Here is a 14,080-nt window from a genome sequence, read left to right on the forward strand (position 1 = left end):
GCTACCCCAGGTGAGTGCTTTCCTGCCTCTCGGGAAAGAAGGAATCCTGCCTCCAGGCCAGGCCAGCAGCCATCCACAGCCCCTTCTTCAAAACGGACATCTTTAAGAAGCAGACCTCAGTTCCACTCAAAGCCCCGTTTCCATCCCCCCACGCTGCCCCCCAAACCGTCTGCATCTTGGGCTGAGACGCCAACATGCTACCCCTCGGGTGACACACTCCATTACTGGGGAGCGCCGTGTGGAGCCCTCTACATTTGCTGCCCCACCCCCACCCCGCCCTCCAGCCCCCTAAAATCCCTGCAAGTTCATTTGATAGATGGGACACGGGCTCAGAAAGGTTAGCCGACTTGCCCAAGGTCAGCCAGATGGGACACAGCAGAGCCAAGGCTAGAGGCCACATCTAGTCCCAAAGCCTGTGCTTTCGACCTCAAGCTGTCCCCATTTCTCATCCTGGCCCATCCCCCGGGTGCCCCCTGCAGGCGTCTCTGGGGAGAGGGGGCAGGACCTGCGGACACTCACTCACCCTTCCAAGCCCAAGTCGCCCCTCACCTCCTCTGCACTCCCGGCCTCAGCAGGGGCAGCTCCGACTCTCCTCATCCTACTGTCACTCCATCTCTCGCTTCAGAACGAGCCACCGTCACCTGGTGGCACCCACATCCGTGGTCCTGCTCGGCTTTTCCACCTCTGTACCCATCCCACTTTCCAGGGACGCCTCCAGCTGCAGCGGCCTCCTTAGCCTTCTCCAGACACCCCAGGCCGCTCCAGCTCAGGACCTGAGCTTCCCTCCTCCTGGAACTTCGCAGGGTCCCTCCTTCATCCAAGCTGTGCTCAAATGACCTGTCCTTGGACAGGTCTTTCCGGACCACCCACTCACACTAGTTTCTTCCATACCTTTCACCTTGAGCCTCCTTCCTGGGGTCACCTGCTTTGTGGCGCTCACCCCTCCCCCGCCTGAGCACCTGTGCGCATTTGGTCACTTGCTTAGTTGTCTGTCTTCCCTCCAGACACGGCGGCCCCTCCCCCAGGGCGGGGGCAGTGACTTAGCCGGTCCTGTTCCTTCCTGGATCCCCAGGCACATCAGAAGTGCTCAGCAAACATTTGTAGAATGAACGAACCCTCAGTGCCCAGCACATATAGACAGTCAGTTAATGAATTTATTCTTAATTAATCATTTTAACAGAATCACCTTGGAAGCTTCCCAAGGGGGAAGCAGGCTTTGGTCCTCCTGCATGAGGGCCCCTCCTCTCCCTGACCATCCACTATTCACATTTCTTTCCAGGTCACCAACCCCCTGTTGTAAGAATGGCAACCTCACAGAAAAGGCCAGAAAGAAAACCCTGGGCCCACCTGGACACCTGTCCACCCTGTGCCAAACTGGCCAGCCCTCCAGCTTCCTTGGCCATCGGCATAGTGTGTTCCACATTCATGAATCAACCCATCCACTCTCCTTCCAGCCCCTGCCTGCCCCCTCACTATTTTGGCTGAGTGGACAAAAGGGACCACCCCAATTCAGGGCCTCTACCCAGCACATCCAACGGCCAAGAAAAGCATCACATGCCTTGGGTGTGGGGAGCATTGTTATAAGAAAACACAGCCTCTGAACAGCCCCATAAAGGCACAAATCTGTTGACCAGGGAGGAAGGAGGTCAGGGACAGGGAGGTAGGGAGACATGCCAGGGAGAATCAAGGATACCCAACTGGAAGATAACACACCCATGCCCTCTCCAAGCGGCCTTGGTAATCATCTGGGAGGTGACCCACAGGGCAGAAGCAGCTGCCTCCGCTCGCTCAGTCCCAGGACGCCCTGGACACGTGTGGATCTCGTGGCTGCTCAGGCAGAAAAATGTCCCCCTGCCCCGTGCTGTCAGTCCACTCACTGTCGTCTCTTAGACCCATTTGCCAGTTCCAGACCTATGACAATGTGCAATTGTGGAAGCCTTTGGTCAATAAGTCAGTCAACAAACGATTGAGCGCCCCAATTTTGAGGGGTCGGTGTTGATGGGCAGGAAGGTGAGTGTGGCTGTGGGGTCTGCGGGCCATCTTATCCGTGAGTTTCACTGGGGAATTGTTCTCAAGAGTGATTGCTAACTGTATGGTGACTAACATAATGTAATAAAAAAAACATTAAAAAAAATTTTTTTTTAATTAAAAAAAAAAAAAAAGAGTGATTGCCAACAGACATGCACGCATGTGTTCTCCCAAAGCCAGGACAGGAATACTCAAAACAGCACCGCGCTGGCCAAAACTTCGACCCCAAACCGGCGGCAACAGGATGGAATCCTCCTCGCGAGTGTAAACGAACAGTGATTATTTCCTAAACCAGACGGTGGCCGCAGGGGTGTGTTCTCTGAAACAGAAATCATGAAGCTTGGCACACCTCGGATCGGTACACTTGTGTGTGCGTACTTGCCTCACATGTAGGCCTAAATTTTAAAGGGACGGGGGTGTTAGGTAGTGAGGTTTCCCAGGGTTTCCTGCACAGGAGGGGACTGCTGCCGCTGGGGCCATGCAGGTGGACAGCAAGGAGGGCGAGGGACTCAGAGGTGGGCAGAGGCGGGCAGCAGGCACAAGGAAGCGGCCCCACCCCGCGCCAGGTGCAGCGCCGCCTCCGCCTCCGCGTCCCACGTTGCTGGGCAACCGGTCTCCCTGGCGACGGGAGACGCTGAGCCCGGAGTTGGTGAGTACCAGCGCCGTGAGACCCGAGCCCCCATGGCGCAGAAACCTCTCAGCACCGCTGCGGCCGAGCGCATGAACCTCGTGGCCCAGGACGAGATCTGGTAATGCTCAGGATCCGGTACCCGGTGGGCTGGGTCGTTCCCACGTGCACACCCCTGGCCGCCTCAGTTTCCCCTCCAAGTCCTGGAGGTGGTCGACCTCTGGGCGTGAGGACCGTGCGCTGGAGGTGGTCGGGGCAATGTTAGGGACATGAGCGCGACCAGAAAGCCTTTCTCCCTCTTCTTCCTGGCACACCGCTAAAGATGAAAGCTACTACATCTGGTTTACAACCATCTGCAAAGCTTTTCTTGTTGAGAGCCGACTAACATGTTATTTTTAAGATTTACCGAATATTTTATAAAAAGGAAAACAAAAACCTTAATATTCGTTCGATTTGAATGAAAGATAAATATGCTTTTTACATTCTCTCTTGATTCTCCTGCTTTTTTAAATAGTAAGAAATTTTCACTTAAAAAATCCTTTTTCTGAAAGATTTATGTTGAGCAGACATTTGTAATGGATGTTTTTATTTGACATTCTATTGAATTGCTAAATATACCATCTCTCTGAAGTTTTCACCAACATGGGAGGTTACTAATTTAGATGCAAGTAAGTAAAGTTTAGTAACAATAAAGCATAACTGCTTACCTCTTAAACTTAAGTTATCCTATCTGCCATCTCCCTGATTTTCACCATTTCCTTGTAAAACCAGAGTTAATCTCTCCACGTTTTTCTTTAAACTGGCTTTGTTTCACTCAAATTTATTTTTACAGGAAACTTTATATCACTCTTGTCAATGGAAAGCCAGTATCATTTAGCATAAAATACACAACTATTAATTTTTTAAATCTTTGCCTTTATCCAATTACCTCCTACTTGGATGCCTACAAAATCACCATAGCAGGGATGTTCTGTCTGTTTAAAATGCCCCTTCCTCCCTTCTCCACCAGACAAACTCCTATGCATCCTTCAAGACCCAAATCAGATGGTCCCTCCCATGTGAAGAGAGCTGGTTCAATGAACCCTTTAGACTGTTTTTCTGTCCGATGTCCACAGTGGCTATTATGTGACTGGTCCAAATTGGAATGGACTGTAAATGTGAAATACACACCAGATTTCGAGGATTTCATACCTGCAAAAAGTAATATTAAAAATCAACTTCATCTGCTTACTTTCACTTTTATTTTTTTTTTGTAAAAGTGTGGCTGCTAGAAAACTGTTATGTACATGGCTCATATTTGAGGCTCACATTACATCTCCATTAGACTAGACTCTGCTTTAGATTCTCAGTGCCCAGGGCAAAAACTTGTTCGGGGGCCTCCAAAACTGTTGAGACACTGGAGGATGGGGTTGGGGGGCAGATACTGATTCTAAAATAGGAAAAGAAACTTGAAAATCAAAATGAGTGAATGTTCAATCAGATGTTTGCAAAACGTGACACACCAGCTCTCAACTAGTAGGTCATTATACATAAATGGTACAGAATGGGGAGTAAAAGCAGGGCCAGGATTAGGGCCGGGCAAATGGGGCCGGGCAAATAGGCCCCACTTAAGGAGGCAATATTTAAGGAGGGCTCATTCTCAAGGTCCACTCTTGACCTGGGAGGGAGCACCGCAGAAGCCTCACTCACCACACAAAAATGAGAAGTCCGTTCCCTAGATGGCCCCTTAGGCAGAGCTGGCCTCCAGTCGCGTCTTCTCCCCAGTGTGCCAGCCAATCAGGACCTCTGGTTCTTTCCACACCTGTCTCCTTCGTAGTCCCCAGAGACAGGGGCTCGTGCTCCTTCTGGCACCCAACTCCCTTCCCAGCACAGAGTCATCATTCAGTCAGCGTGTTTTAAAAAATGTAAAATTTTCCCCAGTGGACCCTTTTAGGGTTTGCTACTTTAACCTTTTACTTTTTTTTTTTTTAAAGATTTTATTTATTTATTTGACAGAGAGAGACAGCCAGCGAGAGAGGGAACACAAGCAGGGAGAGTGGGAGAGGAAGAAGCAGGCTTCCTAGCGGAGAAGCCTGATGTGGGGCTCGATCCCAGAACACCGGGATCACACCCTGAGCCAAAGGCAGACGCTTAACGACTGCACCACCCAGGCGCCCCTGCTTTAACTTTTTTCAAGTACCATCCAGCACTTAGGAACTTTCTTTTTCAGGAAATACCGCCTGAAGGCCGAAACTGAAGCACGGCAAAACTGGGCCCAGAACTGGGGATTTTTAACAACCCCTGTCGAGGAGGTAAATATAAACTTGATGAGCCCAGAGGTTATAGGATTGATCATTTCAAGGGATAAACGTGCAGGAGGCGTATACTTCGCAAGAATAAAGTTAGCGTTGCGTACAAAGACCGCTAACTCTGAAACCTACAGGTTCCTTCCTTTCACAAATTTCTTGGGCACCTACTACGTGCCAGGCATCCTCCAGGTGCTTCATCTGAACCAGCTCATCTAATCCATGCAAGGACCTTGCGGAGAGGATGGTGCTGTTTTATGCCCGTTTGGTAAATTAGGAAATTGAGCTCAGAGAATTGCAAAGTCATCCAGCTAACAAAGGCAGGGACCAAGGGGAGAAGCTGGTCTGTCTGATTCCAGGGCCACTTGGCCTCAGACTGCCCATCTGTTAAAGGGCTGAGAGTTCTCATCTGCCTCCCTGGGCGACGGTGAAGTCCAGATGGGAGGAGAAGTAGAAGCCAGGTGGGTACATGAGGGATTACCGGGAAAATATTCTCGGTATTTTCCTAAGCCAGCTAGGCAACAAGAGCGGGGAAAAGGGCCAGGTGTAATTAACAGGGAGTGGTAGGGATGTCAGCAGAGACCCCCGGGCCCATGCAAGGGGAGCCCCCAGCAGCCCAGCTGAGGGCCGAGCTTGCAGAGAGGATAACTCCATATTCCCATTGTTCAAGAGAGTCCAGAAATCCACATGTTTAAATGAAATCTGGATCTAGAATAGTGGCTCAGGTGTATAAAACCCCACGCAGATACCAAATGCCTGTGTGGGCTACAGTGGCATGGCGGCCACCAGACTACAACCCTTCAAACCACCTCCAGGACATGACGCCCGGAAGCCACATTGCTTTGGAGGGATGCAGAACCACATAAGAATCACATAATTCAAAACGTTCATGATTCAAGGCAGCGTAACCCCCTTTGTAATTCACCCCACCCCACTAGCTTTGAAATTATGCCATTCTTAATGAGTTTTTTTAATACTTACAGAGTTATACAACTTGAAATGTTATGCATAAAATGAGTCCTTATTAATATAAAATGCATAAAAAGAGTCTATATTAATATTCCTTATATGTAATTAAATTGGGATTTCAAAGAGTTCAAAATTGCTTTAAAAATTAAAAGTGGGGGGTGGGGGCTCTCCTCTAATATTTTAAAGATTGGCCCTGAAACCTTGTTGGCAATTTTTTATTTGAGTCTGTAACCTGTGAAGTTTTCTCAAATTATGACTCAGGAGTATAAATTAGCAGGTTGCCAAAGGTGGTAGGGGACACGGCGGTCGATTTCTGTATCTGGAGGCTGAGCGGCCCTACGAGCCAGTCCCCACTCGGCCCCTTTCTGTGTGATGGCGCCAAGCTACCAGACGTTTCTCAGTGCGGCTTCGGTCACCTGCAAAATGCCACTTTCTGGGGGGACGATGCAGAAAAGGCTCCCACTAACCTCAGTCTGACGCTTCCCGTCTCTGGGGATTATGTTGCAGCTGCTGAAGGGTGAAGAAGAACCCCGCACCCCAAAGCCCAAAATCGAGCTTCCCGAGCGGTTCCGCATCCGGCCCGTGACCCCAGTGGAGAAATACATCCAGGTTCGCAAAGTCGTTTTGAATAGTTGTTTTCCTAAGTGAGAAATAAGCGTGTTCGCTCCAGGGGCACAAAGCCAACCCCCAAAGGTAAGAACACGGTGGCAGACGGCAGGTGGGCGGCCAGTTCCCACGCCCTTTCCGGGCCCACAGGTGGGGAGCACACCAGGTTACTGGTCTCGAACACGCAGGAGCCACTGCGTCCAGCCAGCTCTGCAGAAGTAGATGGAACCCAGGAGAATGACGGGGTCGGGCCAGTCATTCAGCAGACATTCACAGGGACTGGGCCGTAAAGCCGGGCAGGTAAAGGCCCAGGCTCTGGAGTCAGACCGCTGAGACCCAAATTCTGCTCAGCTGCTCACCTTCTGTGTGCTCTTACACGTGACTCGATTGCCCCATGTCTCCTTTTCCCCTATACCGGGGGGTTCATGAAAGAACCTACTTCAGCGAGTGGCGCCAGGGTTCCGTGGGATAATGCCTGTGAAGGATCTGGAACCTTACCTGGCACTTGTAGAGAGCACTAGGGACGGCTAGATGTTAGTAGCATCAGGTGCTCGGTTGGGTAAACAGTGGCAAACAAGAAGTCAACAAGTCTGGGTTGGGGGCGCCTGGGTGGCACAGCGGTTAAGCGTCTGCCTTCGGCTCAGGGCGTGATCCCGGAGTTACAGGATCGAGCCCCACGTCAGGCTCCTCCACTATGAGCCTGCTTCTTCCTCTCCCACTCCCCCTGCTTGTGTTCCCCCTCTCGCTGGCTGTCTCTGTCTCTGTTGAATAAATAAATAAAATCTTTAAAAAAAAAAAAACAAGTCTGGGTTGGGGGCAGGGAGGTGGGGGGAGGTCATCATGATACAAGAAATTCAACGAAATTGGTTTTTTTTTTTTAAAGATTTTACTTATTTATTTTAGAAAGAGAGCACGTTTGTGTGCATGAGAGAGAGAGCATAAGTGGGGGAATCAGAGGAAGAGGGAGAAGCAGACTCCTTGCTGAGAAGGGAACCCGATGCGGGGCTCAATCTCAGGACCCTGAGATCATGACCTGAGCCCAAGGCAGATGCTTCACTGACTGAGCCACCCAGGTGCCCCCCAACAAAATTGTTATTTGCTATGCTGGATGCCATGGAGGCAAGAGACAGGTGAGGTTTTGGAGGGTAACAGGGTATGGGGTGGTGCCCATTGAGCTGAGGACTGAAGGATGATAAGGATCCAGCCCTGGAAAGGCTTTGCAACCAACGAGAAAAGCATGTACAAAGGCCCTGAGGCAGAACAATCTTGGTATATTTAGGAGCAGCAAGGGATGCCGTGAGGCTGGAGGTCAGTGAGCTGGGGGTGGGTCAGAGGGGGAGGGAAGTGAGGTGGATGGAGGAGTGGGCAGGGCCAGATCCCACCGGACCTCAGGGGCCACAAGAAGGAGTGGAGCCCAGTCTGCAATGGGAAGCAGGGCTCTGGCATGGTGAGGTCTGCCTTTTTGAAAGATCCCTGTGGCTGCTGAGTGAGCGACAGGCAATCCCAGTGGGAAGAAGTCTTAGACGGCCTTCGCACCTAGACCAGTCAGCCGTGGACATGGGTCAGATGCCTCTAGAAACTGCTGAACTAGGTGCATCCCCGGGCCTCCCTTCATGGGCCCATCATTTTGGTCCTGGATTCTGCCCTCTGCCAGGCTACGGACAAAGCAGTTCTGTGTCCTAATGGGAAGATGGGAGGAAAACTGACACAGTAGGCGGCCAGGGGTGGGGGGAGTTAGGCTCTATGAATGTTCTTTTCCTGATGTGCTCAGGGTCAGACGGAGCGGCTGGCACAGGTGAGTGGTCAGTGGCGAGTGGTCAGTGGGTACGCGTCTGACGGCTGAATGAATGGATACACTCCGCTGAGATATGTTGAGAGTGTTTTCCCCTGATTACCCAGCAATACAGATTCACTGATATTTTAGACTTGTAAATTAAATTAATAAATTAAATTAGTATGTTAAAATATCCAGATATACCCTGACCCGTGGTTAGCATTTGGGGGAGCTCCTTTCGGATGTTTCACTATGCCTCCATCTACCACCCAAAAAAATGCTAGCTCTTACTGTGTCTTGGTTGCTCGCCATACTAAGTACTTTGCCTGGTCATCTTATTTTCACCACAACCCTAGAAGGTAGATATAATCACCGCCAAACCCATTCTGTCCCTGGGGAAACTGAAACAGAGGGCCTGGGGGACAAGGACTTCGATCCAGGTGACAAAAGCACTTGGCCCATTTCCTTCTTTTTTTTTTTTTAATTTTTTTTTTAAAGATTTTATTTATTTATTCGACAGAGATAGAGACAGCCAGCGAGAGAGGGAACACAGCAGGGGAGTGGGAGAGGAAGAAGCAGGCTCATAGCGGAGGAGCCTGATGTGGGGCTCGATCCCATAACGCCGGGATCACGCCCTGAGCCGAATGCAGGCGCTTAACCGCTGTGCCACCCAGGCGCCCCGGCCCATTTCCTTCTGAACGTCCTTCCTTGCTGAAGAAACGGTCCCCTTCTTCCTCCTTCCCATTCCTTCTTTGGGGGACTAGAGCCTTTTAAAATCTTTTTATTTTTATTTTTTTTATTTTTTTTTTAAGATTTTATTTATTTATTTGACAGAGAGAGACAGCCAGCGAGAGAGGGAACACAAGCAGGGGGAGTGGGAGAGGAAGAAGCAGGCTCCTAGTGGAGGAGCCTGATGTGGGGCTCAAACCCAGAACACTGGGATCACGCCCTGAGCCGAAGGCAGATGCTTAACCACTGCGCTACCCAGGCGCCCCTAAAATCTTTTTATTTTTAACAGGTGTCCTATAGCCCAAAAGGCATGCTCTGAAAAGCCTCCTTCCCTCCCCTGACTCAGTTTCCCAGGCAGCCTTCCAGAGCCCAGAGATGCACATGCAAGCACGTTGTGTGGATCTTCAGCCTTTTTGTTCTTGTTGCACTAATTATACCATATTTTATGGATCTCAGGCACCTTTTGCCTCTTAGCAGTTTACGTTCAACCTGTCCCGTCTCAGAACAGACAGACCTGCCTCGCCGTGTTAGAGTGCTGGGTAGTAGTCCACCGTATTACATCGTGCGCCCCCGAGCGAGTCCCCCGCGGGTGGCCTGCGGGCTGGTCCGCTGATTTGCTCTTACCCCAGGGCTGCAGGGACCCCCACCCAACACTGGTGCACATGCGCACAGAGAGGAGGGTGTCTTAGGCCCAGTGCCTAGGAGCACATTTCCAGTCAAAGGATGTTTGCATTTTCATTTTGGGTAGATAATTGCTCGAGTGGCCCTTCACAGACGATGAACCAACCTGTTCTCCCACGACGCCCTTGTTAACCGCGGTGCTCATCTCTCTGCCACCCTGGTCCTGGAAGGTGGCATCCCAGGGTGGATTTTGACCGCATCTCCCTTACACGTTGGAGGGAGACTTGAAAGCTAGTCCGTGTGTCCCAAGGGCCCGTCCGGCATCTGTTGATGACCTTCCCTGAATGCGGCCTCTCAGGAGATTAATTTTCACACTTCATCGAGAACATGTGTCGGGGGGCTTTGTGGGCCAGTGGCAGCCAGCCCTCCAGGACCACCCCCCACCACCACCACCTCGGACGCAGGTCCCTTGAGCTGAGCCCCAAGCATTTGAAACCACTCTGTCTCCGTTCTCCTGCTAGAACGAATATTCCTCATGTTGTCTTCATTCGAATCACCCTGTATCAACAGAACAGAGCATCATTTCAAATGGAAGGGGAGAGACAGCCTGAATATTTGCCCTCATTTTCCAAATATTTCAAGTCTGTCCAAGGAATTGACAAATGAAACTGTTTTTTTCATCTCAGACAGAACCTCATTTCCCTTTGGTTTTTAATTAAATTCCTTTGCTTTTCATTCCCATGGTCCCTACAGTTTGGGGCGTGCGTGGGTGCGTATGCACACATATCATAAAGCGTTCTCATCAAAACCAGCAGATTTATAAGCGCCAGGATACCATCTGACAATATTGTTATATATTTTATAAAGGACGGTGTGAGCTGCAGTGTTTGACATTTCTACACCTTACTTTTTTTCCCCTCTTTGCTCTTTTGTCAAATGAAAATTATTTTACTGCAGGTCGTGAATTAACGTGTTAAGCATGACCAGATAAAGAAACACGTTTGTGACTTTGGCGGGGAGAAGTGAGTCTCGGGGTCCAGCTCATTGGAGTGTGCATACTTGGGTGGACCTCGCTTAGGGATATTTTCTTTCCTGCCTTTTCCCCATCAGGCCTCCCACGACGATCCTGAGGCCTCCGTGGACAAGCCTCATGTCACTGTGGCCCCAGGTGGGTAAACCCCGCGCCTTTCCATTCCAGGTCCTTCCATCCCCCCCAGTCCCGAAGACTACCCAGGGCTTCATCGGCTGGAGATCCGGGATGCCGGACTTGAACAAGTGTCTGGAGCACGATTATGAGATCAGAAGCTGCAAGGGGGCATATGCCAAAGAGCTAGGCTGGCCGAAGCAAGGCGTCCACTGAGTCCAGACAGACTGCAGGCTCCGGGCAAGAGCGGCTCGACCACCAGGCACCCAGCGTCCAAGCCCAGGAAGGGGGGTGCTCCCCGGGGTCCCTCTGCAGTTGGAGTTCCCCTCCCCATTTGCTCAGCAGATGTTGCAAAGAACATGAACTAACCCTCTGACTTTTTCAATTCATCAGCCCTCCCTTCCAGAACATTCTCATAACACACTCATTCTTGGCTAATGCAATGAATAAGGCAAAATGGATGTTTTGATTTTTTTTTTTGATACTTTGGGAATTCTAAGTATGGCTTTTTAAAAAACAACATGATTTAATTTTAAAAACAAGTTTGTCTAGGTCCTTTAATACTGCTTTTGATCCTATACCTCTCACCACCTGTTTATGATGAGATTGTTGACCACGGGTCTCTGCACCCAGACACTCCTGGGCCTGCTTTTCAGGAGGAACAGAGCACTTCGAGGATACCTCGATTCTCCTTTCCCAGGATATTTGCAATAAGTCAACAGCTTTAAAGGCAGAAATGAGGCCAAGATTTGCCACTGAATATGGATTTCCAGGAGAGGACGGGTCTCCCTGGCTCTGTTAAAACCTCCCCCCCTTACCTAGCAGGCCTGAGGGGCTGGACCCTTCCTGGGCGTCGAGCATTGTCATGGAAGCACAGATGGCCACCGAGCTGGCCAGCCAGGCCATTTTCCATCCGCCGTAGACATTTGACATTAACCCTGAGGCTTTGTTCCAGGTGCTACAAGTGAGGGATGGACATGGGGGTGGAAAGTGGAGCATCCACTGGTGAGAGAGTGCCAGGAGGAAAAGCCCACAGGCCCACAGGCCCCTGAGCCAGACCCCAAGGAGCAAGAAAGCAGAGGGTTTGTAAGCAGCCTGGGGAAGCTGGTTTGTGTAGGTTTCTGAGAAGCAGAGCTCGATGCCTTCTTCCGGCCTGGAGTGGGTGCGGGCTGGGTTCCTCCCTGTGTTTGCTTGGCTGGGGCCCAGGGGCACCTCCATATGGTGCAAGCCACCCACAAAGCCCATCCACCCAAACTTTTCCTGTTCCCCTTCTTATCCAGGTATGGATGGATGTGCTGTGCCAATCCAAGAATCCCTCACCTAGAACCTTCCCCTGACCCCGAGCACTGGCCTGCCTAGCAGGCTTCTAAATGGATTCCATGATGTTGAGGGCACCAGATAGCAGAGGGACAGAAATCCTACTGAACCTGGGCTATCCCCTGCAAGGGGGACTCAGAGCCTCTAAATCCTAGAAGCCCCCAGCAGAAGAGCTTCTCGTGTTCAGAAACGTTGTTCTCTATACAGTCTGCAGAATGTGATTTGAGTGAGCAGGCTTCTTCTTCCATGGTGCTGGCTTCAAAGCCAGCTACTCGGGTACTAAGAACGGAGCCACATTGCAAAACTCACCCCAGGCCACCTAGTTGGCTCTGTGTTCTCCCACAGCCCTCCTCCAACCCAGGCTTCCCCTGGAAGAGCCGGAACACAGGAGAAGCAGCCCCTGCAGGAAGCCTTGTTATTCCCTTTGAGTGGGGAGCCCACACTAAGCACCCTTCACAGGGACCACCACAGCCACCAAGAAATCCCACGGTCATCATGGCTCACATCCCACCTGCCACCCACAGACCACACATTTGAAGGAGAAATGTCACAGCTCTTTAGGTTTTGAGAAAAAGAGAAGCAAGGTATTATGGGTTGAACTGTGCCCCCTGCAAAATAAAGATATGTCAAAGTCCTAACCTCCCGTACCTGTGAATGTGTCCTGAAATAGAAAACAGGGTTATTGCAGATGTAATTAGTTGAACTGAGATGCGGTCGTCTGGAGGAGGGTGAGCCCTTAATCCAATGTGACTGGTGTCCTTATAGGGAGAGGAGACAGACGGGCATGTGAAGAACAGACACGCAGGGGAGGAGTCTACAGGGTCACGGGCAGAAACCAGAGTAATGTGTCTACAAACCACAAAGGCCAAGGATTGCCAGCAAGCCACAAGAAGCCAGGAAGAGGCAAGGAAGGGCTCTACTCTACAGGCGACAGGGGGAGCACAGCCTGCTGACCCCATGACTGCAGACTTCCAGACTCTTCTTCTGTTCCTCTCAGGCACCTGGTTAGGTCCTTCGCTGTGCAGGCCCGGAGATGAGAACAGCACGGAGCACATGGTTCCTCCCATCTCCTCCCCTGCCCAGAAAACACCGTCCTCCCAGCACGTGTCTCTCACTGGTCCTGATCCAGGCTGTGTCTCCATGAGGACGAGTCACGGGGCCCACTCAACTCCAAAGATGTTTCCAACCACCCAGATGTTTAGTCTGATGTAGACTAAACAACACGACGGCTGGCCAAGCCTGTCCCTTTGCAAACGTGGTTTTGGCATCTTGGTGGTCACTACAGGCACGGCATCTGCCCTTGGAGAAACCCAGCTCATTTATCGGGATCAGACGCCACCACCGCGGGGGAGCGGAGCAGCCGGGAAGGACCACGGTGCGCGCCAGTCACCCGAGCCCAGTGGGATCGCGTCTCCGTCTGCCCGCCAGAGGAGGCAGCCGGCACCTGTGGCCTGGACGAGCTGCCGAGGGCAGGTGTTCCTTGCTTTTCCAATTCCTCCTCAGAACGACTCTGAGAGCCACCTTCCATTGTGTGCACTCCTGTAATGGTTTGGCAGCAAAACAGACAGGCTCCCTTGCCCTGTCTTGACTCCCGCAGGCGTCCTGACCAGGCCCGGGCGGGGGTTCAACGCGCCCTGTGCGACGCCTCTGAAACTTGCCACTATGACTTTAATTCTGATTTTAACTGGCTGGTGGATGCGGATGGCAGCCTGACTTTAGCGAGAGCGGTTGGTAGGTGCTGTCGACAGAAATGACCGGGCAGAGCTGGGCAGGCCACCCCCCGACGTGGACAACCAAACCTCCAGAAAGACCAGACGTCAGGGCTGGAAAGGTGTTCGAGGCTGTCCTGCCTCTCACGTCCTCTTGTCCTAGTGGAGGCAATGGGCACATCCAGACCCACGGCACACCTGCCCAACTCCGGTTTCTCGGGGGAAGAAACATCGGCGAGATGAACCCTCGCGCACGGTGGGTGGGAATGC

The 14,080-nt window shown here is 51.4% G+C and overlaps 1 protein-coding gene across 1 annotated transcript; it reads left to right on the plus strand.

The window, feature by feature from the left end:
• The first annotated feature begins 2,709 nt into the window (after window positions 1-2,709).
• On the plus strand, window positions 2,710-11,147 carry CUNH20orf85 (chromosome unknown C20orf85 homolog). Its single transcript, XM_008699466.1, has 4 exons — window positions 2,710-2,777; window positions 4,866-4,947; window positions 6,418-6,519; window positions 10,839-11,147. The coding sequence occupies exons 1-4, from the start codon at window positions 2,710-2,712 to the stop codon at window positions 10,998-11,000; spliced, it is 414 nt and encodes a 137-aa protein (XP_008697688.1). The 3' UTR covers window positions 11,001-11,147.
• Window positions 11,148-14,080: the final 2,933 nt, after the last annotated feature.

Source organism: Ursus maritimus, unplaced genomic scaffold, assembly GCF_017311325.1.
Source record: "Ursus maritimus isolate PB19 unplaced genomic scaffold, ASM1731132v1 scaffold_22, whole genome shotgun sequence".
NCBI classification, from domain to species: domain Eukaryota; kingdom Metazoa; phylum Chordata; class Mammalia; order Carnivora; family Ursidae; genus Ursus; species Ursus maritimus.

What these genes read in the sequence shown, in the direction of transcription:
- CUNH20orf85 (XM_008699466.1), top strand. Translation starts at nt 2,710, where the DNA reads ATGGCGCAGAAACCTCTCAGCACCGCTGCGGCCGAGCGCATGAACCTC. An exon ending in GTGGCCCAGGACGAGATCTG is followed by an intron (nt 2,778 to 4,865) that starts GTAATGCTCAGG and finishes TTTCTTTTTCAG; the next exon opens with GAAATACCGCCTGAAGGCCG. An exon ending in CAGTGGAGAAATACATCCAG is followed by an intron (nt 6,520 to 10,838) that starts GTTCGCAAAGTC and finishes TTTCCATTCCAG; the next exon opens with GTCCTTCCATCCCCCCCAGT.